This window comes from Biomphalaria glabrata, chromosome 7, assembly GCF_947242115.1.
Source record: "Biomphalaria glabrata chromosome 7, xgBioGlab47.1, whole genome shotgun sequence".
NCBI classification, from domain to species: domain Eukaryota; kingdom Metazoa; phylum Mollusca; class Gastropoda; family Planorbidae; genus Biomphalaria; species Biomphalaria glabrata.
The window spans coordinates 21777293-21800632 of record NC_074717.1 but is presented as its reverse complement, the minus strand read 5'-3'; the positions used below and the strand labels follow the sequence as shown (position 1 = coordinate 21800632).

The following is a 23340-nucleotide window of genomic DNA, read 5'->3' as shown; positions in this document are numbered from 1 at the left end:
GTTACAGCTGTTACACGACACATGCAATGTAACTGGTTAGAGCTGTGATAAGACATTTGCAATGTAACTTGTTACAGTTGTAGTATGGCATTTGCAATGTAATTAATTTAAGGTAATGCAGAACTGCAATGTAGCTAGTTTGAGCTTTGATAAGACTTGCAATGTAACTAATTACAGCTTTGAATATGATAATAGAGCGGTAAATAAAATTATTGTCTAATATATAAACAAAATAATATCTATTTAAATTGCTAAATAATGTCTTTTTAATATGCACAGCTGATAATTTAATTTAATTATTTTAGTAAATTAAAGCCTGTTTGGGGGAGGTTGATGAAAGACAGGACATCGACACTACACGCTTGAATGAACACTAGCCCCACCCTCTTTATTACCATGACACGCAACGCCAAGCAAGCGTTACCTCTGTGTGAATCAAGATTCTGTATGATATGCTTTTATGCAACGAGTGTTCCAAAAAGGGTGTGGCCGTTTTTAAAGACTAACTCTTTGATTCAAAAGTTATGCAAATTTGACGTATGGAATTTTTATTGAATACATTTTCATATTAATGGGGAGCAACTTTTTTTTTTTCGTCTACCAAAAGATCTACGAATATAAACTACAGTGACTCCTAAATTATTTATTTTGTCGTAAATCTATGTAGGCCTCACAACAAAGTTCGAAACGGAGAATGTTTATTTACAATGATAGTGAAATATATGCCGGTACTTTTATTTTTCCTGGAGACATAATGTAGCGTGTTCAAAAATATTTACCCCACCCCCCAAAAGGGTGAGAAACGCAATTTTTTTTTCCAATAACCTCGTGCTATTCTCGAGAGTCTTTTAATAAAGGGGAGGAAGGCTGGGGGTGGAGAAATAGGGCGTTAAAAGAAAGATCAATAATATCGTTCATGGCCAATAGGAACTAAAAATAATAATAAAAAAAAAAGACATGTAGGTAGGTAGATAGCAGAGCAAAATGTCTGAAAGGCAACAGTGTAACAATTTAGAACTATATGTCTTTTTTTTTAAAGCTATATTGGACAATATGTAAAAATCACTATAACCTGTGAATTTGAAATAAGTCGTCTTATTGTTTTAATATTTTCGTTTTCAAGGATGGAGAGATCTTTATCCTATCACCAGAAAGGTCTCAGAACAAACAAAAAAAGAAAAAAAAAAGGGCGGGACGATCTAATGAAAAGGCTTTAACCGGTATCGCCCAGCACACTGATCATTAGAAACATTCCTAGATTCCTGTATTAGATCGAGGACACTCGTTTTGGTCAGCTTGAACCAAGACCAATTGTCTTCGAAGACCTGAATACTGACCTGCAACGTCACAACTTGTGGGAATTGGAGACCAATAGCTCGATGCCACGCCACATGTTTGTACAACGCTGAATGGTCTCGCTTGAAAAAGGGGAAACCAATAGGTTGTTGCCACGTCACAGGTCTAACGTACAGACGTTTGACTTGGCAGCGAATTATTGGTCTCTACTACCCACAGGTTGCGACGTCGCAGATCTGTGTTGAGGCCATTAATTAATAACGATTGGTCTCTACTACCCACAGGTTGCGACGTCGCAGATCTGTGTTGAGGCCATTAATTAATAACGATTGGTCTCTACTACCCACAGGTTGCGACGTCGCAGATCTGTGTTGAGGCCATTAATTAATAACGATTGGTCTCTACTACCCACAGGTTGCGACGTCACAGGTCAGTGTTGAGGCCATTAATAACGCTCGGTCTCGAGTAGATCTGCCTCACACGATTGCTGTCAAGATTAGGGAGAGAAGTGGCGATATGAAAAGGGGAGAGAGAGGTAATGTTAACACAACCAGCATAGAGTTGAAAGCATTCACACAAGTTGAACTCTCCTCAAAAATACGCGCAGGTTGAAACGGGGGAAAAAAAGAGAAGGGGGGGGGGAAGGAGTTGGTCAAAATTGGAAAGGAGAAAACCCATCTCCTGCGGAGATCAGCGCGCAAGTTTGGTTGGATAATGCGTACCTCGGCACCCCCATTTCGGTCGCGCCTCTACCTTTTCATGTAAGTCCGTGACACAACCCCATTAGGTTATAAAATCGTCTCTATACCAATTGCCCTTCATTTCCATTCACTTGTTTCGGTGTCAGGGCCTTAGAACATAATTCTTTGTAAGTACACACCTTTCAGTCAATCTAATAACTCTTGTACGCCTCATTTACACAGGGTATCAGCCTGGGCTTTTGTGTGTGTGTGTGTGTGTGTGTGTGTGTAGTGGCATAGCAGACTTATTTCATTTCAAAATAAAAGGGAAGGAGTGCATTAATAGAAAATAAAAACTACATCTATCAAATATTGCAATCTTCTAAATAAAACATTTTGGCTCTCAAATACTGCCACTTTAAAAAACATTTGGCCACCGGTTATTGCTACCTTCTAAATAAAACATTTTGGCTCTCAAATACTGCCACTTTAAAAAACATTTGGCCACCGGTTATTGCTACCTTCTAAATAAAACTTTCTGACTACCAGTCTTTGTTGGTTATCAAATGCTCATATCTTCTAAATAAAACCTTACGGTTACCTAATATTACTACCTTCAAAACAAGATTACAAAGAGAGTTTGTGTTATCACACAAACTGAGAGGCGGCCCCGTCGGATCCCTAATGGATCCCTCTTTTTGCAAGAAATATTCAAGACGTAATTTTGCCTTGATTGTCAAAGTTATTATAAGATAAGATAAGATAAGATAATTTTATTGATCCAATCAAATGAAAATTCAGGTTGACTACAATTGACAACCTCAGCGTAACTACTTTACAAAAACAATATGGATGAAAAAATTCGAACAGCAATCACTCACACACATACACATTCACAACCAGCGCTTTATGAGTTTGACTTCTATGTACTTCTCGATGACGACAGCTGATCTTGTAACACTCTGACCGATAGTGGGATAAAGGAGTTTTTAAATCTTTCTGTTTTAGTCCTAACGGAAAGGAGACGACCACTTCGTTCAGATCTTATGTAACATTGGTTTAATGGGTGCAGGTTGTCTTTAAGAATCGTGAGTGTTTTGGAAATGCATCTTTCTTGAAAAAGCTCTTCAAGAGATGGTAGCTGTATTTGGGTGATACACGGTGCTTTTTTAATTAGTCTATTAAGTCTATGTCTTTGTGCCATACCAGCAGGTGATGGCAAAGTTGATTAGGCTGCTGATAGTTGCTGTGTAGAAGAGTTTGATTATTGTTTTGTCTATGTTAAATGTTCTTAGCTTTCTGAGACAGAAGAGTCGCTGGTGAATTTTCGTGTATATTTTTTGACGGTGTTTATTCCATTTCAGTTTTGTTGTTGATAGTCACATTTAGTCTTTTCTCAATTTTAACAGATGACTTCCATGTCTCACATGCATATGTTGCAGTAGGAATGACGATTGTGTTGATAAGGTGTATTTTTGTCTCGAGTCCAATGACTTGGCTAGTCCAAATAGGCTGCAGCCTTTGGAAAATGCTCCCTGTCTTTCCTATTCGGCACGCTACATCATGGTAAGCATCTCCATCATTTGTTATGATGCTGCCAAGGTACGTGAACTTGTCCAACTCTTCAAGCTTTGACTCGCCAAGTCTGACGGGGACACCCTTTGCCTTATATCCCACTCGCATAATTTTAGTCTTATCCAAGTTTATGCGGAGGCCAATTTTGGGTGCCTCTCTGTCTAGGCTCTCCGTCATTTCTTGAATGCATTTATTTGTAGCCCCGAGTAGTGCAACATCATCAGCAAAGTCCAAGTCTGTCAATCGGAGTTGTTCACGCCATGGAATACCAAAGGCAGTCTGTTTCATTGCTCTCCTCATTATGTAGTCGATGGCTAGGAGGAAAAGGAAGGGAGATAAGATGCACCCCTGTCTCACACCTGTCTCGATTGTAAAAAAAACTCTGTTGTTCCCTCTTCTGTTTTAATGCACCAACTAGACTGACTGTAAAGGTGTCGTAGGATCTGGACGAATTTTTATGGGATGGCGTATTCTCTAACTATTTTCCATAGTCATTCTCGGTGGACACTATCAAACGCTTTTTTGAAGTCCCTTTGAAGTCCCGAAACTGATCGATAGCCGTTGTTGGTACTCAAGACTTTGTTCTATGATATTTCGTAGAACGAAAATCTGCTCTGTACATGATCTGCCTCTTCGGAAACCTGCTTGTTCTTCTCTGAGCCTTTCATCTACAGACTGTTGAAGCCGTCTCAACAAGACAGTGCTGAAAACTTTGCCCGGGACAGAGAGGAGAGTAATGCCCCTCTAGTTGTTGCAGTCTGCCAAGTTGCCCTTTTTTGGAAGCTTTACAATCACTCCCTTTTGCCAGTCCTCTGGGACTTTTGAAGTTCGCCAACAGAGATTTAAGAGATCAGTCATTCTGTTAACAATGCACTGTCCCCCATATTTTAGCATTTCTGCTGATAAAATGTCTAGCCCTGGTGCTTTGTTTATCTTTAGCACTGCAATGGCCATGGTAACCTCCTCAGCAGTTATTGGGTCTGTCTTGACCTTGAGATCTTTGTCTGGAGAGGGGTCCTTGAATATGTAAGTTAGGTCTGGCGACAGTTGGTTAAGGGGCTCAACAGAGATGGCGGCACATGTTCTACGTCAAAATGAATTACGCACACCAAGAGTTGCGATAACATGGAAGCCAAAACGAGGAAAGCGCAAACAGGGACGTCCTCGTATTACTTGGCGACACACCTTCATGGAGGACCTCAGAACAGTGGACACTAGGTGGGAGGAGGCTTCAGACATTGCCAGTGACAGATCTTTATGGAGACAGCTTGTCACTCTTTGTGTAAATATGTAGAGTAGGACCTAAGTCTAAGTTGTGCCTAGATATTTAAATTCTTGTACTTGTTCTATGGTTTGGTTGTTTATCTGAATTTCTGCAATATGGTCTTTGTTTTTCATAAAATCAATAATCATTTCTTTAGTTTTCTGAACATTTAAAATTAGAAAGTTATCTATACACCATTGGTAAAAGGTGTTTAATTGTTGAATGGTACATATTTTCGTCACCTGCAATAAGGCCAATGATTGCTGTGTCGTCAGCAAATTTTATGACGGGAGTGTCAGCTGATGAGCTCTGAATGTCATTTGTGTATATGGTATACAACACTGGTGACAGGACGCACCCCTGCGACGCTCCAGTGCTAAGCTCTCTCGTGCCTGACACATGCCCGTTCACTTTTACATATTGTGGGCGTTGATAAGAAAGTTTAGAATCCAAGCTTGTATATTTTTGTTAACGTTCAATTCAGATATTTTTTGTATCATGCGATGTGGTTGGATAGTAATGTTTTAAAGACTCATTTGGCTTTGGAAAAATGTTTTTTTTTCTGTAAAATATTTTACATGTTTCGGATTTTCCTTTTAAGTTAAAGATAATATAAATCATAAATATAAATCAAACCTCCCGCTGAACGACGGGGATGTCAGCGAGCAGTTATGAACCTGGGACCGTTGAAATAATCAGGCCAGTCTTCTAAAGGCACGACCAGCCATTGCTGTTAACTTAAAAAAAAACTAATAGCCAATTATTGATAAAAAGATATATTACGCATGACAACTACCGAATATGTACAATATGTCAGACGAGAGATTTTAGATAATATTTTGGCATTGTTTTGTAATAAAAAAAAATAGATAAAAAAGAACATGTATCGAGCTTGATGTAGGCCTACTTCGACAACGTCTGCTCGATTTCCCAGCGCAGTTACCAAAAAAAGCTATATGCATTTTCATCTAAATGGAACTAGAATAAGGATGTAGATCTACCTAAACTAAACTTCTGATTTAGCACTCTTAAGATATATATATATCTCCTAGATCTAAGATCTAAATTTGAAATAATTTGGATGTAATTTATATTTACGTAAAATAGAAAAGCCTAGATAATCTATCAATAAACTGAAAGCAACATTAACTTTAAAAATAATAGATTAGTTTTAATATTTTATAATAATGTAATATAGATCTAGACATGGAAATCGAAATCTACACTTTAAGTCTAGATTTAGATCTAGAAATTGAAATTCTAGATCTTGATCTTGTCTATATAATTATAATTCTTAACTAGACTTAGAAATTCTACATCTAGAATCTACAATGATTTTTAATGAGAAAATAAATTTTGATTTATTGTAAAAAAAATATAGATCTAGTGTTAAAAATCTAGATTTAGTGTAAAAAAATCTAGATCTAGTGGAAAAAATGTAGATTAGAAAAAAACCTTTAGCCTACGTCACACGGCCTAGTTAGACTAAAAATATTTTTTTATCTATACGAGAACTTTGCGAGGTTTAATAAACATTAGTGCACCGAGTTCTTATTAACATTTCATTTAAAGAATTCATTCCGTATGACGTCAAAGGAAAAAAATCTTTTACGTCACACGGCTTAGTTAGACTAAAAATGTCTTTAACAATACTAGAACGTTGGCGAGTTTTCATAAACATTAGTGCACCAAGTTCTTATTAACATTTCATTTAAAGAATTCATTCCGTATGACGTGATAGGAAAAAAAATCATTTACGTCACACGGCCTAGTTAGACTAAAAATGTCTTTCACAATATAAGAACGTTGGCGAGCTTTCATAAACATTAGTGCACCAAGTTCTTATTAACATTTCATTTAAAGAATTCATTCCATGTGACGTCAAAGGAAATAAAAATACTTGACGTCACACGGCCTATTATATAGTTAGACTAAAAATGTCTGTATTAACACGAGAGAGAGAGAGCTAACGAGGGTACATAGTTATGGAAGAAGCTGAGTTCTTATAGTATTTTATTTAAAGATGTATGACCTACAATATATGATATATATGTGACAGGTTAGCGAAAGTGACGTGTGTTTGGCGTGTTTAATGTCTAGGGGATGATTATTTTTAGAAGCTATCATACACCAACCCGTCAGCATATAAATCGGGAGCAGGCACGCAACGAAACAAGCAATGAAAGAAAGATACAAAGTAAAAAATGAAGAATAAAAAGGGGGAGGGTTTGCATCTATCTCTAATCAATACTATATTTAATCATCACTCTTGCATTTAATAAGAGAGTATGTCACTTTGTCTTCTGAACTTAGCTGGTTGTCCTGTTGATGACGCAGCTGGCCGTGATCCTGGCCTGAGGTTCTGCAGCTGGAGGTGGCGCTCTAGCGGGTAGAGGGACGCCGGTGATACAGTTCTTGTGGAGTCTCAATCCAAAGTTCTGATATCTGTAGTGGGCACAGTAGGGCGGGTGGCCGGCTACCGTGGGCACAAGGGTACTGCGGGCAGAGCTGATCCGCCGTGGGCAGCGTAGTTAGCAGGATAAGTCAAGTGAGTTTCGGAGGGTTTGGCGTAGCTATGACGTGTCGCACAGACTCTGAGTCTATAGGGACGTCGTACCTAATAAGTTGACAGTTGGGCTGTCGAATAGGCAGGCAGTAGAGCCGATAGCGCCAAGTAGTAGAGTTGAGTAGATCCACGTAGGCAGTAGATGATACTCAATAGCAAATAGGCAGTTGACTAGGCAGACAATGCCAAATAAATAGGCAGGTGAGTGATCCGATAAATAGTTTAGTAGTGTTGAGTAGACACTGAACAGCAAATAGGCAAGTAAATAGGCAGACACCTGAGGGAGGCTGCGGATAAATAAAGACAAGTTAGGACATACCTATCATGCATCTTATCGATGCCCTCGACTGAGGTGCATTCGTCAGATAGGAAAATGGCTTTAGAGCGCAATGGGGAGATGATGACAAATGGGATATGGAAAAATAGATGGCTGATAGTAGCAATATAAAAATGTACATAAAAGGGAAAATAATAATCTCAATGAAACAACACAAGTGGAAAGAGAAAGGGGAAGGAAATGGGCGGTGTTCAGTGACCATGATGGTTTGTTTACATACGACCGTCGGCCGAGAACAATGGAGTGCGCTTGAATGGACAGCGTCCGTTCAAGGGGAGCAACTCTCGTCAACGTAGAAAGACTAAAGGGGAGATAATTCATGTCTCTCTTCTAAGCGCAGTATTAGTGCGCTAGTAAAATTATCAAGGCGGTCAGCCGAGATAAAGGAAATAAAATAAGATGTACAAACATACACATGGTTGCATCAACGATCTATTGAGCAACGTAGCATTAATAGATTAACGCAATTCATAAATACATACATAGGACATGTTTGAGAAATACACAATGCACTAATTAAGTGTAAATGAAATAATAAAATGCACATGATAATATCCAATGAGAAATATACACAATAGTAATTTTAAGATGGAACTTGTGATTAAGTTCGGCTTACCACCAGGTATTTCTCTAAGAGTAAGAATAAATGAAGTAGCCCAGACTCGATTGACAGCGATAGAGAAATAAGAGGGTCTGGCTTGATTTAATTTACCTTATAAAGGCCTGGGAGAGACGGGCGGAAACAAGAAATGTCCTAGGCTAAGAATTATCTTACACGTGGGTGAATCCGACAAGAGTCGCACCATGGAGTGTCACGAGGCGTGTTGACCCGAGCAATCTCTTTGATTAAGGAGAGACGCGGGAGAGGGGGGGAGATTTGCTTGCATTCCATCCAAGGTGGTGTCAACTGCGACCGTCAGACATCCGGAGGGTAAGATCAAAGAGACTGTGTGTTTATCTTTCCCCGATCAAGTGGAGATAAGTCAAAAGACGCGGCCTAGCTATCTCCAAGGTGGTGGACTAAGTCTAGCCTGGAGAGGAAAAGGTGGGGCGGGCGAAGAAATTGGGGATAGGACGGGGAAATAATTAAAATAAAATAAATAAATAATAATAAAATATAATTAATGCTGTGATAAATTTGAGTGACAGCAAGCTTTTGACTTGTCACAATATATATATATATATATATATATATATATATATATATATATATATAAATATATATATATATATATCAGGATAAAATCCGCATTTTTTGTACGTTTTGTCTGTCAGTTTGTCTGTACGTCATGTTCATATCGAAAAAAAAGAAGCTATTGAAATCTGGTTTAACTTTAATTTTCCTTTCAAAACATAGAAATAGTTTTAAGTATCTATTAAGGATTGTTCCGGATGTTTGTATATTGAGAGAGAGAGAGAGAGAGTTGGAGTCTCAGATAAATCAAATACCGTTAATTAAATTTCTGGGATGATGTATTATAAAAATTATATGTACCATAGCCTTGTGGAGAGATTTTTATACCTTACTTTGGTGTTAGGAAGCTGTTTTCCTTAAAAATCCGGAACATAATATTAAGATAAAACTAAATTTTGTAACGTTTAAGCTAGAAAATTAAATGTAGTGTAAGATAGAAGTGCGATTTTTTAATAAATATAGAATTAAAATGTTTTTCATAAAAAATCCGGAACAACCAGTATTTGTAAATGAGAAGAAGATTATTTGTTTTATTTATTAGAATAGGGATTTGAAACAGTTATTTGGCATTAGTACAATTTTCTAACAAAATTCGGAACAATTTTGGCGACGATTTGTAAGGTTATTTATGTTATGTAGATCGATTTCATTTTCGAAACAAAACCCGGAACATTCTTTACCGATTAAAAAACTTTTTCTATGTTTCAGCAAGAAAATTAAATGTAAAATAAATAAGTCTAACAAACCTAATAGCGGCTTTTCCCCTTAGGGAGCCACTAAAAGTGATTTTCAATAATCGTTTCTAGTAAATTACTTTCTTAATTTAAAATCCTGAACAACCTATTGTCGATATTTAAAAAAAATCCTTTGACATAAATTTGTTTTAAGTTGAAAATACGGAACGATTTGATATTGATAATTAAACTATAGTGACGAATTGTCAAAGAATATAAGTGTAATGTAAGTCAATGAAATATAAGTCAGTATAGAGATTTTCGTTTAGCATTTACATGCTATTTACATAAAAAAACTGGAACAACATATGATTAATCAAGTGTTTTGCAACGTTTAAGCACGGAAATTAAATATAATATAAATTAGAAGAGCGAACATACATTCGTTGACATTCATTTGTTTTTACAAAACCATCCGGAACAATCTATTATAGATACTTAAAGATAGAGATGTTTCGGAAGGAACATTAAAGGGTAAATCAGATTTTCAATTGCATTTAGTGTTATTGTTTTTTTTAATCTAAACTTGACTGACAGACCGACCAACAGACAAAACTCACAAAAATAAGCGGCTTTTATCCTGATGGGGCACTAAACAAAAAACAAAAATTAAAATAAAATCTGATTATTTAAAACATTTTAATTAATAAGTTTGACATTATATCATGCCGCGGCGTTACGCTACTGCACGAAAGGCGCTGCATAAGAAGTCCATTTAATAAAATGTGCGTGATATTTACATACAAAGTACATTCTTAGCATTTATAAACAAAAATAAGTGTTTTCTTTTAATTTTAGCAGCTAGTTGACCAGAGAAAACACCTTCAACTAATATTTATATTTGTTGTGAACATTTCTTGTACATTTTATCAATGTATTCGACTTAGTGAAACTTATAATACACATAACATTATCGTTCTTTGTTAACATATTAGAACATTGCCTCCCTTACATTTACGTAATTGTTTTAGAATTGGTGTATTTTTATGAAAAAATCGCTTGCGTGATTAATTTTATAAATTAAACGGTTTGCTTTTAGAAAACCAAAAGTAGTCGTTGCACCTAAACGTTTCAAGCCGCATCGCATAGTGAAATAATAATTTTCATATCTCTTCTAGTTTTCGAGATCTGAGTGTGACAGACGGACAGACTGACATTTTGCACAAACCTAATAGCGGCTTTTTCCCTTACGGGGGCCGCTAAAAATCAAAAGCGATATTTTGCTAGTCGATAGTAAATATAAAAAGCAGATCATAATCTTTATCGGCTTTTAATTGGAAAACTACTTTCTACTGTAGATGGTTCGTGATGCTAATTTGACCGCGATCTGTACTTAGTACAGTATGAATAAAATGCAAAGACGAATTTATTTTCTAAAAATAAAAATCTTAATTTTCACTTATTATTATCCTACCCACACTAGGCCCCGCGCAGTCTGTAGGACCGGCCCTGAGTAGCACTGCAGTACCCCCCCCCCCTCTCTGACAAGCAACAACATCACTTCTTAAGCGCCTTGAAGGTGTCTGCGAGGTCAGATGTCAGTATCCCCTCGGCTGATATTATTATTATCATCATTATTATCATTGCAGGTAATATTTATCATGACACATGTGACTGTCCGCACCAAACAGTGGAGCAGTGGGCTCAGTTCGTGGGATGTCCTGCCACTTACTCACAGATCCGGGAAGACCTGGAAATATTCAAGGACCTCGACATGACCAAAGTGGCCAAAGAGGCGGTGGAGAGATACAACCGGGACGGACAGCATAGCCTGTGCCACTACAAGATCGTGGAGAACAAGGTAGAAACAAACTAGGAACAAAAAAACTTTTAAAAAATAAGAGGCCATTCCTTCTGTTTGAAGCTGGTGACGTTTTCGTAAGAGCGAATAGTTTCTCTTCCCTTAATAACTATTGAATGAGAGATTTCAACAAACAGTGAACATTTTTATTCCGCCTCACGGAAATATGTGTCTAAATCTACTCAGAGTATAACAAAATTCTTAAGATAGTCCTATAGATCTAGACTGAGAAGATGGTTCGTAAAATGTTTTTGGATGTCTGTTATTAATTATTAGACTCTTTAACGAATAAATCCTACATGCGAAATTCATTCTCAAGATAAAATTATTTTTTTTATACACGTACTTTGAAAAATTATAATGGTCAAATTAGAGTTTTCCCATTGTAGTCAAATAGCTAGTAAGTCTTTTCCCAAAGATACACATTAATTGTCAAACTTCTAGGAAAATTGATAAAGCCGTTTTCTAGATTCGTGTCCAGATTCTACCTAGGCAGAAGTTTTCACAAAGATACGAGTTAAATAGAAGTATTGTAATAAAACAATCACTAGCATTAGTTATGGAATAAAGAAAACAGTAGAGCCTATATGTTAATGTCTTTAGAGCTAGGCAAATTTTGCTCTGAACGTTTTGGGCAACGTATTTTGTTGAATTTCTATAAATATTGCCCCCCCCCCCCCACCTCCCAGAGGCTTCAATCGGTCGAGTAGGGGGAGGGCGATCTAAAGTAAAATTTGACGGATCTAGCGTAAAACTAGACCCCAAAAGAACCAGTTTTCTTTAAGAAAAAACAACCCACCAATATTATTTCTCACATGCAAATCCCACCTTAGTTCTACTATGTAGTCGTATACAGTACGAACTATTGCTCTTACTCTGTGTTGTTGTCTCTGTGTCTACACAGGTGTACAGGAAGTGCTACGGTCAGCACGTAGGTTTCAATATGTTTGGCGACGCCATTCTACTCTCACTCACACGTAAGGTAAGCTGTCTCTTGTGATTCCTTTTAACGCGCCGTCACGTGACTTGCATTTAACGGGCAGATAGTCCCTACAACCAGAGTGGTTGCTATTATATGCGTTGAAGAGGAGATATGCATAGAAAATGAAAGGCCATAGAATGCCGTGGAGTGAGCCACGTGAGAAGAAATACAACTTAAATGTGCATGCAACTGTTACATGAAGTTTTCTAGCAACATTTTCTACTATACAGACTTTGACTTTGTCCATAGTCAATGCAGCCATTATTTCCACACTCATCGTTTCCAGAATACTAACTAGGAAAAGCGAACTCGATAAAAGAAACAAAACAAAAATTTTGTAAAGCGAATATCCGAAAATCGTTTGGCTTCACACATAAAAGTTTGTTGTTGTTTTAACCTCGAAGTGTTTCTTTGTAAAATGTTTGACATGTTTCGGATGTTCCTTCGGAGTTGAGGATAGTTTAGTCCCTAGTCCAAACCTCCCACAGGACGACGGGGGATGGGAGAGGGCAGGGTTTGAACCCTGGACCATCGATACATCCAAACGACAGTCCAGCGCGCAAACCGCACGACCAGGCAGGCAAAGTAGACTTACGTCACACTTGGGGATTTTCACAGCAATCTTAAACAATTTCTATCTACATAGGCCGTTAAAGGTTATATTGACATATTTTTGTGCTACGAGCGGAAGAGCTTAGAACATTGATTCTGCAGGACTAAGAAGTGAACACAAAAAGCATATCTTATCAACACTTTAGTTTTTTCACACCGTATACACAAAAAAAAAAAAAATCTAGCTCGATTTCAGGAGTAAAACACGATTTGTTGAAAATATAGGCACGAATACTTTAATTAAAAAAAAACAAAACAACAACATATAAACTTTTTTTCCTTTCAGATGCTTTTCCCAAACTTTGAGTTTTTTCTAAATCTTGGTGACTGGCCTCTGGTGACCAGAAAACAGAATCCACTTCCGGTATTCTCCTGGTGTGGCTCGAAGCAGACATTTGACATAGTCTTGCCCACTTATGACATCACGGAGGCAACTCTCGAAATGATGGGCAGGTAATTTGAAATGAGCCTGTGAATGTCTTGTATATGATCGAGTGTCAGCCTCACCTTTTATCTGACCGTTTTTTTTTTTTAAATAAGCTAAACTCAGATTGGGCCAAATTGAAAAAAAAAAAAAAATAGTGGAAGAAAAAGAATTCATTGGAATCAAGTTGAAAAAAAGGTGTCATCGCTAACTGACTGAGGAAAATGGAATTTCGGATCTCCTTTTTCTGATAAGTTACGCCCCATGTGTATGTATGCGGTTAACTATGTTTAATTAACTCCAATTTGAAAGGAAATAAAGTGTGTGTGTGTGTTTGTGAGAAGCATTTGATATATACAAGTTTTACACATGTTTTAATTTGAATAATGTTCACACATTTGCCACACACACACACTTTATCGTTAGCCATTTAGCTTTAAGCCATTTGTGTAATAATTGTCTATAATCGAATTCGTCATTAGGTTGTTTCTCGCCTCAATAATAATGTTTGTCAGACATTGTCTGGAGTCCAAAGATTAAGAAGAAATGCATGATTGCACGCGACTACGGACGCCCGATTGCGGCCTGTACCGTGTCCATCACAGACATAGACTTCTTGAGTTTTGGTATGCGGTCAATATCTATCTTCCATAATACCATATACTGGCATACAGACGTTTTTCAATGCTGAAATATTATTTAAAAAATGTATTTCTATCGAGTTCCCTGTGACTCGTTTTTGGAATAGTCCTATTATTTTAATTAAATTAAATCCATAAATTACTAATAATATATTGTATCCTCAAAAATAAAATCATTATTATTTGTCTCAGCTCAGAGCAATACTTCATTTACCAAGCTGCTCTTCGGCTCCAGGCCTTTCTCGAGTTTAAGATCCATCTCCAAACTCTTGTTCACATCGCAGTCAAAACTTTTTCATTAATTGCGATATTTACACGAAAGGCTTTATAAAATATGAGTGTGTGTGTGTGTGTGTGTGTGGTCTGTGTGTGTGTGTCACTACTAAAAAATGTTAGAAGTTATAAATCATTGAGTATCGTCTGGTACCATGATATATAAACTCGCCTAGTTCAAATGCCGCACTTAACACTCCAAGTGTAATAAACTTTATCTGACCTTAGTTCAGACGTGAACGAGTAATTCACTTCATTTAATGGTGTATGGAATACTCCCCGTCTCATAAATTCAACTCTACGAACTGGACGCGGAGTAAACAAAACAACATTTCTAAAATAGAAAACATTCTTATTTAAATTAAATGCTTTTAAAATAAAATAATATTCCCTTAGGTGTATTTAGTTTAAATGCACCAAAAGGAAAACATTGTAGGAGGTCCAACTCTTGATGTTACAAAACAACAACATCTACTAGACGATATAGGAATTGATTCAAGACATTAATAAAGTGAGTCATCTTCTCTGTACATCTTAAAGTTAAGGAACACTAGATACAGTTTCGTAGCTAGGGTGGGGGAGGAGGGTGGAGAAATTGAACATCCCCCCGTGCCCCCACATGAAGGGGGCCCCAAATGAGTGTTTTTTTACATTAAAAATTAAATATTAAGCAAAAATGCAGGGGCCCCCAAACAGGTCACGCCCCCCCGGGCCCCCAAACGATGGAAAATTCCTAGCTACACCCCTGACTAGATATCTATATAAAAGACACAAGGAACACTAGAAATCTATCTAAAAGACACAAGAACACTAGCTATATCTATCTAAAAGACACAAAGAACACTAGATATCTATCTAAAAGACACAAAGAACACTAGATATCTATCTAAAAGACACAAAGAACACTAGATATCTATCTAAAAGACACAAAGAACACTAGCTATATCTATCTAAAAGACACAAGAACACTAGCTATATCTATCTAAAAGACACAAAGAACACTAGATATCTATCTAAAAGACACAAAGAACACTAGATATCTATCTAAAAGACACAAAGAACACTAGATATCTATCTAAAAGACACAAAGAACACTAGCTATATCTATCTAAAAGACAAAGAACACTAGCTATATCTATCTAAAAGACACAAAGAACACTAGCTATATCTATCTAAAAGACACAAAGAACACTAGCTATATCTATCTAAAAGACACAAAGAACACTAGCTATATCTATCTAAAAGACACAAAGAACACTAGCTATATCTATCTAAAAGGTAGAATCCCCCCCCTGGCTACGCCCATGGTATATATATACATATAGGGGAAAGGGGGGTAAAACGTACCCCCTAAAGGAGAAAATTCATAAAAAAAAAAGTTTGGCAAAAAGAATGTTTATTTTTTATGTCATAGCTTTACAACAACACATACTAAAAATGTACAAGGTTTAAAGACTGAGTTATTTATATTAAAATAGAAAAATACAAAACAAAACAAAAAAACAAGAGTACTATTTACCCTCCCAAGAGTCTAAATAGTACCATCATGGAGGGTAATAAGTACCAACTATATATATATACATAACAATGCAGAAAGATTCACAAACATAACTCACAAGTATAAGTATCAGCATTTTCACAACCTGCACATGCAATATGTACCCAAGAAGCACATATTATACATTGTATCATATCTTCTTGAAGGTTTTCTTCGCATATAAAACAATACCAATTTTGACTTTTCTCACTCTCATTCTGACCAAACTGAATAGAAATTTTACTTTTTTTTTTCTTTTGTGTTGCAGGAATAATTTGAGTTTGTTGTTTTTTACTTTTTTTTTGCAATTGCAGCATCCACAAGAATTTTTTTATAGGGACTGGAAGTTAAAATTTCAGATTGAAAAGATTTTTTTTTTCTGTTTAACATCCATGGGGGGTTTTTCTTTTACTGGGATAGGAGAGATTGCAGTTACAGGGATGTATTTAGACTTTGATTGCCGAGAAGGAATTAAGCAATCATAATGGCCTACATCATCTCCAATATTTGTAAATCGAATAACTACTGCAGGGGAGGAAGGAAAATCATTCATGCCATATTTTAAAACAACATTGCTAGTTGCATTCATAATGACAATTGGCTTTCTGAGCAGCTTCGTAGTTGCTATTATCTCTAGCTCGCCAACCATAGTATTTGGACTAGAAATACTATCTAGCCTTTCAAAAATATTGTCAAATTTTGCATGTGGCATGTCAGCACACAATGTTGCTGCATCAAGGTCAGTATAATGCTCAATGTTTTTACAAATATAGTCAACAACTTGTGCTCTAAGAGAGTCTGCCAATGCCTTTTCTTGTATTTTAACTTGCAGGCTACATACAACTCCACTTGAATCTCTGTCAGTTAGCTGGAGATGTTCATGTAATGAAATGCAAATGCTTCTAAAAAAGCATCTGCCGTCAGGCTCTGTTGGAATTGCATTGTACGTAGATATAGAAAGTTCTAGGTGAGAATAATTTGAATTTATGGAGCTTTGAGCAGTTGCACCAAATCGTGGTTCATTTGATGAAGTGAGTGGGGATGTTGCAACTATTGTTGAGGAGTCTGATGATGACTGCACTAACAACTGATCATGTTGGGAATTTGAGGTTGAAGGGATGGGTTCTACAGGAATACTTATAACTGAGCAAATGGAGGTTTCAAAATCACTTTCAGTGAATATATGTCGATTGCAAGGCCATATGCCACATTTCAAAAAACCATTAGCAAAATTTGCGACCGAAGCTGCTCTTGGGTATGCTCTACCTAAGATGGTAGCCACCTGAAATACAGTAATTCCTCTACCTGGATGATTAAAAAGCCACTTATCTGACTCTTGTACATAACAGCTTTGCAGGGGCTTAAAAAACAAGACATCCAAAGGTTGAAGCTTATGTGTAGTATGAGGGGGCAAGCTGAGCATAATAACACAAGAGTTACTTGCAGCAGTGATGGCTTGCAAATTTTTGCTGTGAGAGGTATGTCCATCCAAGATAAGAAGAACAGGCTTTTCTTTTGATGGTTTTACACTGTTTATAAAATGATCCATCCATTCTGAAAAGCTATCTGCAGTCATCCAGCCACTTTCATTGCATACAGCGATTGTTCCTGGAGGAGCACCATCTAAAAGTTCGCCCTTCATCCGTTTTCGCTTGTAGACAAGCAAAGGTGGAATAGCATTTCCTGCTGCATTAGCGCAAAATATTGCTGTGGTGGTAAGACCTCTTTCTGCACTGGTCAACTTCCCCACCTGATGCCTTCCTGTCAAGCTCACCACTTTTTGCTGTTTTTTTCTGGACAGTTGAGAGCGCTGTTTCATCGGTATTGAAGATCCTAAGAGCATCTAATTTATTTTCTGTAATGATGCTTTCAAGTTTGTCAAAAAATCTGTTAACTGCTATCTTGTTAAAACCGGTACTACGCGCAAGAGATGTTGCTTCAGGTTGTCGCAAGCTCAGATTGTGACGTTTCTTAAAATCTCTAAACCAGTCTTTTCCTGCCATTCCTTCTGTTTTATTAAATCTGTGAGACAAGCCATTTTTTTCTGCTATTTGGTATGCAAGACATCTTATATCGTTTCTGGTCAGGCCGAACAGCATTCCTTCCAGTTGATTGATGTGACTGACAAGTTCATTCTCAAGCTCTGCTGGGAGAACTGTCATTCTACCTCTTTGTACTACATTCCCATTCGCAAACTTGTTTTTTTTCCATCTAAGTGTCTTTTTAGAGTTGGTTTAGGTATACCGTAAAGTCTAGACACTTCATTGAGACCATATTTATTTTTCAATGCCTCTAAGGCTTTCTGAAGATCCTCCGGGGACCAGGTTGAAGCTCTGCCCCTAATTAAAAAAAAATAATGAATGTAAATGATTATTAAATAGATTGCTATAGTCTATATGGTATTTTTTTTTTTAAATGTAGATCTACTTATAGTTAAGGGCTAGATTATGTTTAGTCTAAAATTTAGATATAGCCTTAATTTTATTAAATCTAAATCTACTAGATTTAGTACCTTAATTATCTTTTTTAGTCTAGACTCTATAGTCTATAGTTATAAAGAAAGTTATTGTTACATAGACATAGAGTAGAGTATAGAGGATGATAGAATATGATTCTAGAACTAGATTATATTATAAATCTAGATCTAGATAGTAGAAAGATCTTTAGCAATTACTAGATCTAGATTCTAGCTTTAAAACATAAAATAAGAAAGTTATTCGATCTACATCTAGATATTATGTCGAGATCAACTGTGGGGCTAAATAGTACCGAATGTCGGATAATTAGTACTTCCGGTACTTTTTACCCTCCTGGCGCCGGTACGATTCACCTCAAGGGGTCAGCCCACAAAACGGTTTATCATATTAACATGTCTAAAAATAACTGATGTACTGAGGCATTATTTTCAAGAGGAAAGGTTGGTTAACAATGCAATAGCTTTTGGAACATGATAGGTTGCCTCATTAGATAATTATACGATTTCTAACGTGCAAAAATTACATCAAAAAAGGTAAAAATGAATAAAACCTTACTGTTTTGGTGTCTTTTGATTAAACTCCATAAAATTAACATGAATGATGACGCTATAGTTGTAGGTCAATATGCCAGGTTTTTTATTTTTAAAGACCATTTCTAAATATGAAAATTTTCGGTGGTACGAATTAAACAGTGGTACGTTTTACCCCCCTTTCCCCATATATATATCACTAGATCTCACTCTGCTACGCAAAACCTCACTTCGCCACACTAGACTTAGCTCACAACAACTAAACACTTACAGAGATGCTGAATCAGTTTTGAATAACTTCAATACACCAGGGGAGGGGGGAAACTGTCGTATTGTATGGTTTTATACCTGTGAATGCTTCGCAGCCTCATTGTGAGGCCTGGTCCTTAGAGGAGACGATTAGGCCGTTAGGGAAGAAAACAGGATTCCTATGGAGTGCCAAAGACCCGGGACCCCATCATCCAATGACATCCATATCCCTATTCAGACACTGTTTCTCAAGGGGCCCCTGTTATAACAAAGAGACGTGACCAATTTAGGTACGAGATTAACTTTATTTGTGCTTTTTGTATGTTGCAATGATTGTTTATCGTTGGGAACAGTTCTGACAGTTATTAAGGCACCATAAAATTGAGTTTCACTAAGATGTTTATTGACCTCTTTGCTTTTACAAGTCTCTATCCCAGCCACGCCTTTACTTGCTGGCCTTATGACAACGTCACAGTTATGGAGTTTGAAGAGGTCTTTCTGACCTGGTGATGTGCAGTCACTAACGTGGGGATTATCTGAGAAATTGAATGGCGTGTTTAGGTCTTTTGATAGGCACGTCTAAAGATCTGTCGCATTCATTTATTATTTCATTGCCTTTTTTATGTTCTCTTGCGCAGTTAGCTATGTGTCTCAGTGTTGCCTATAGATAGGGCCTTCTTTTAAAGTTCTTATTAAGACTATTGAAATAAAATGTTTTCTCTGTTTTACATGTTTCGGGTGTTTCTTTAGAAGATTATTATATCCTAACCCAAACCTCCACCATACAGGGTTCGAACCCTGGACCTTCGATACGACAGTCCAGAACTCATACCACACCACGAGGCAGTCAGTTTTAATATGTTCAAATAATTTTTTTTTGGTTAAAAAAAAAAAAAAAAAAACAAGCATTAGGCTTTTAAACAACACTCTAATTATACCTAAGTCTATTTAAACACGAGAATCAGCCCTAAATCTAAACACATCCATAATTATAAAACCTAGATTAATTTCAATAACACAAAAATTATATCTAGCTTTGTTTTATAGTATATATATATACGTTTTGGAAAAAAAAGTATTTTGGAAGCCACAGGGGTGGGAGTCGAAGAATTTTCTTCTATTTTTGTTTAAAGTAAATCTTGAATGTAGGGTTGGGTGATTTAGTTGTAAGGAGTATTACAAGTTTGTTCGCTGGCCTATGCCGTCTTTTGAAATCAATTCATGCTTTCAAAAATGAACATCATTCATTGCCTTTACATCTAGACCTGAGAAATCTATTCGCACATTTATTACGGCTCACTGCCCGAGGTGCCACACTCTTTCGTTTTTATTGTTTGTAGCTTAGGAATTTGAGATTTCCAACATCCTCTCTCCTTGCCCTTCCAGGGTCGTGGCACACTTGACTACATAATGTAGAACTACAATAATTATGAAGACTAGTAAAGAATTTGAATAGTTGAACTGAAGAAATAAGTTTGTTCAAGTATTTATGAACTAATGTTAGAAACAGATGGGCATGGATGTTTATTCCCCCTATTTGTATTTTTCTCAATTCTTTATCAGTGATAACAATTAACTGTTACATTTCTAGGAAAATCGTTAGAGCCGTTTTTTTTATTTTTGAGTGTGTTCAGAATGGTTCCTGGCTGGGTCCAGGTTCCATGAAGTTCTGACTTGAATAGAGGTATTGTAGGTAAAAGGCAATTCATAAAATTAACAATATACTTTATGAAGTGGGAGTCACTAACGTTGGCATCAAATATCTCACTCAGTCCATTTTTATACAAAAGGGAATACATGTACATAGATTAGTATCTTTTATGAATGTATTGATCTAGAATAATCTAGATCAAATAATAGAGTAAAGGGCCCTTACCGAAGACAAGCGCGCGCGGTGACGACGAAAAGACAACTTAAATAGTACAAAGACTTGTCTGCACAAGATGTGGCAAAATATGCAGGTCGCAACTGGGTTAGCGTGGTGACCACTGTGACTGCACTTATCCTTGATCTTCAGAATTGAATAAAATGCCCTATTGTAACTCTCTACTCTCTAGTACTAGTGCAAATACATAAACAATATAACGCCTTACATACCTATAGTTTGTTCATCGTGGTTCCATGATGACCACTTTTGTCATCCAGGGGGCTGAGGGCTTTGCACTGGAGTTTTGTGCCTCTTCATATGGCTGGTGAGTCCTATGTGAGCCTGGAATGTTCGGCTGCACACTGTGCAGGTTATTCCAGCTGGAGCTAGTGTCACTGGCCTTGCTTTTTTTTTTTTCTCTGGCGCTTTTCTCCTGCCAGCGCTGTTTTGGTGTCTTCTACAATTTGTGCGCCAGTTTTCACATCGCGATGCCATGATGCTCTATCATGTGCTTCCGTCTCCCAGGTGGCAGGGTCAATGCTGAAGGCTTTCAGAGAGCTTTGAAGGTGTCCATGAACCGTTTTCTTTGTCCACCTTGTGGCGCTTTCCTTCCCTTAGTTGGCCATACAGGAGTCGTTTAGGGATGTGACAGTCTTCCATTCTGCAGATGTGACCTACCTATCGCAGCTGAGACTGCATTATAATTGTGTGGATGCTCTGCAGACCTGATCTTCGAAGGACTTCAGTATCTGGTATTTTTCTTGCCATTTAACATTCAGTATTTTTCTGAGACAGAGCTTGTGGAATTGGTTCAGTTGTTTTTGCGTGTTTTCTATATACTGCCCACGTTTCTTAGAGCAATGTAGGGAGGATGACAGCTCGATAGACTCCTAGCTTTGTGTTTGTGGTGATACCTCATCTATTCGAAAAACATTTTAGACAGTCAGCCACCGGATGCACTAGCCTTGACGATACGCAGGTCGATTTCATTATCGATCTTTCCGTTTCTGGAGAGTGTGCTGCCAAGGTAGGTGAATCTGTCCGCTTCATTTATTTCCTGTCCATTTATCTTGATGCTTGGATCCGAGTAGGCAAATGTAAGACTTCAGTCAATTTTGTGAGGCCAAAGTCTGAAATTCTCTTGAAAAGTCACTGACGATGCTCTGCAGAGCAGGCATTTAGGGCACAGTCGTCAGCAAATAGCAGGACTTACATATACTATACTCTTTTTTTTTTTAATTTTTGCTGATTATTTTTTTTTTTTTGTCTAAGAGCCAGCATTGCACACTGTAAACAACTGGCAGACAAAAATTAACATTTTATTTTTGTCTATCTTTAGGGTAAGCCTGGATCTGTTCTCTACACAGGCCAACACTGGACCTAACTGGGCCAACAAATCAAACACTGCGTTTTGGCGAGGCAGAGACAGCAGACGTGAGAGGCTAGATCTTGTGGAAATGTCTCTAAAAAACCCAGATCTTATCGACGCAAGACTGACCAACATGTTTTTCTTCCCTAAAAACCCAGAAAAGTTTGGCGAGTTGGTGAAACAGGTCTCATTTTTCGACTTTTTTAAGGTAAACCATCCACGTTGTTGGACTAGGCTAGGCACGTTGTTGGACTAGGCTAGGCACGTTGTTGGACTAGGCTAGGCACGTTGTTGGGCTAGGCTAGGCACGTTGTTGGGCTAGGCTAGGCACGTTGTTGGACTAGGCTAGGCACGTTGTTGGGCTAGGCTAGGCACGTTGTTGGGCTAGGCTAGGCACGTTGTTGGACTAGGCTAGGCACGTTGTTGGGCTAGGCTAGGCACGTTGTTGGACTAGGCTAGGCACGTTGTTGGACTAGGCTAGGCACGTTGTTGGACTAGGCTAGGCACGTTGTTGGACTAGGCTAGGCACGTTGTTGGACTAGGCTAGGCACGTTGTTGGACTAGGCTAGGCACGTTGTTGGACTAGGCTAGGCACGTTGTTGGGCTAGGCTAGGCACGTTGTTGGGCTAGGCTAGGCACGTTGTTGGACTAGGCTAGGCACGTTGTTGGGCTAGGCTAGGCACGTTGTTGGACTAGGCTAGGCACGTTGTTGGACTAGGCTAGGCACGTTGTTGGACTAGGCTAGGCACGTTGTTGGACTAGGCTAGGCACGTTGTTGGAATAGGCTAGGCACGTTGTTGGAATAGGCTAGGCTTTATTCTATAAATAGTGGACTGATTGTGTTGAATATAACAAAAGCCCTGAGAATACAAGACAGAGGAACTACCACATAAGCGTCTCGGATTTCATTTAGATCAGGATAAAAACCCAT

The 23340-nt window shown here is 37.6% G+C and overlaps 1 protein-coding gene across 1 annotated transcript in view; it reads left to right on the top strand.

The window, feature by feature from the left end:
* The window catches only part of LOC106079042 (protein O-glucosyltransferase 2-like), a 48524-nt gene that overhangs the window by 16269 nt on the left and 8915 nt on the right, over window positions 1–23340 (top strand). The window contains exons 3-6 of the mRNA XM_056036594.1: window positions 11237–11448; window positions 12353–12430; window positions 13329–13495; window positions 22380–22617. Coding sequence (XP_055892569.1) covers window positions 11237–11448; window positions 12353–12430; window positions 13329–13495; window positions 22380–22617 — 695 coding nt within the window. The remainder of the gene's footprint in view (window positions 1–11236; window positions 11449–12352; window positions 12431–13328; window positions 13496–22379; window positions 22618–23340) is intronic.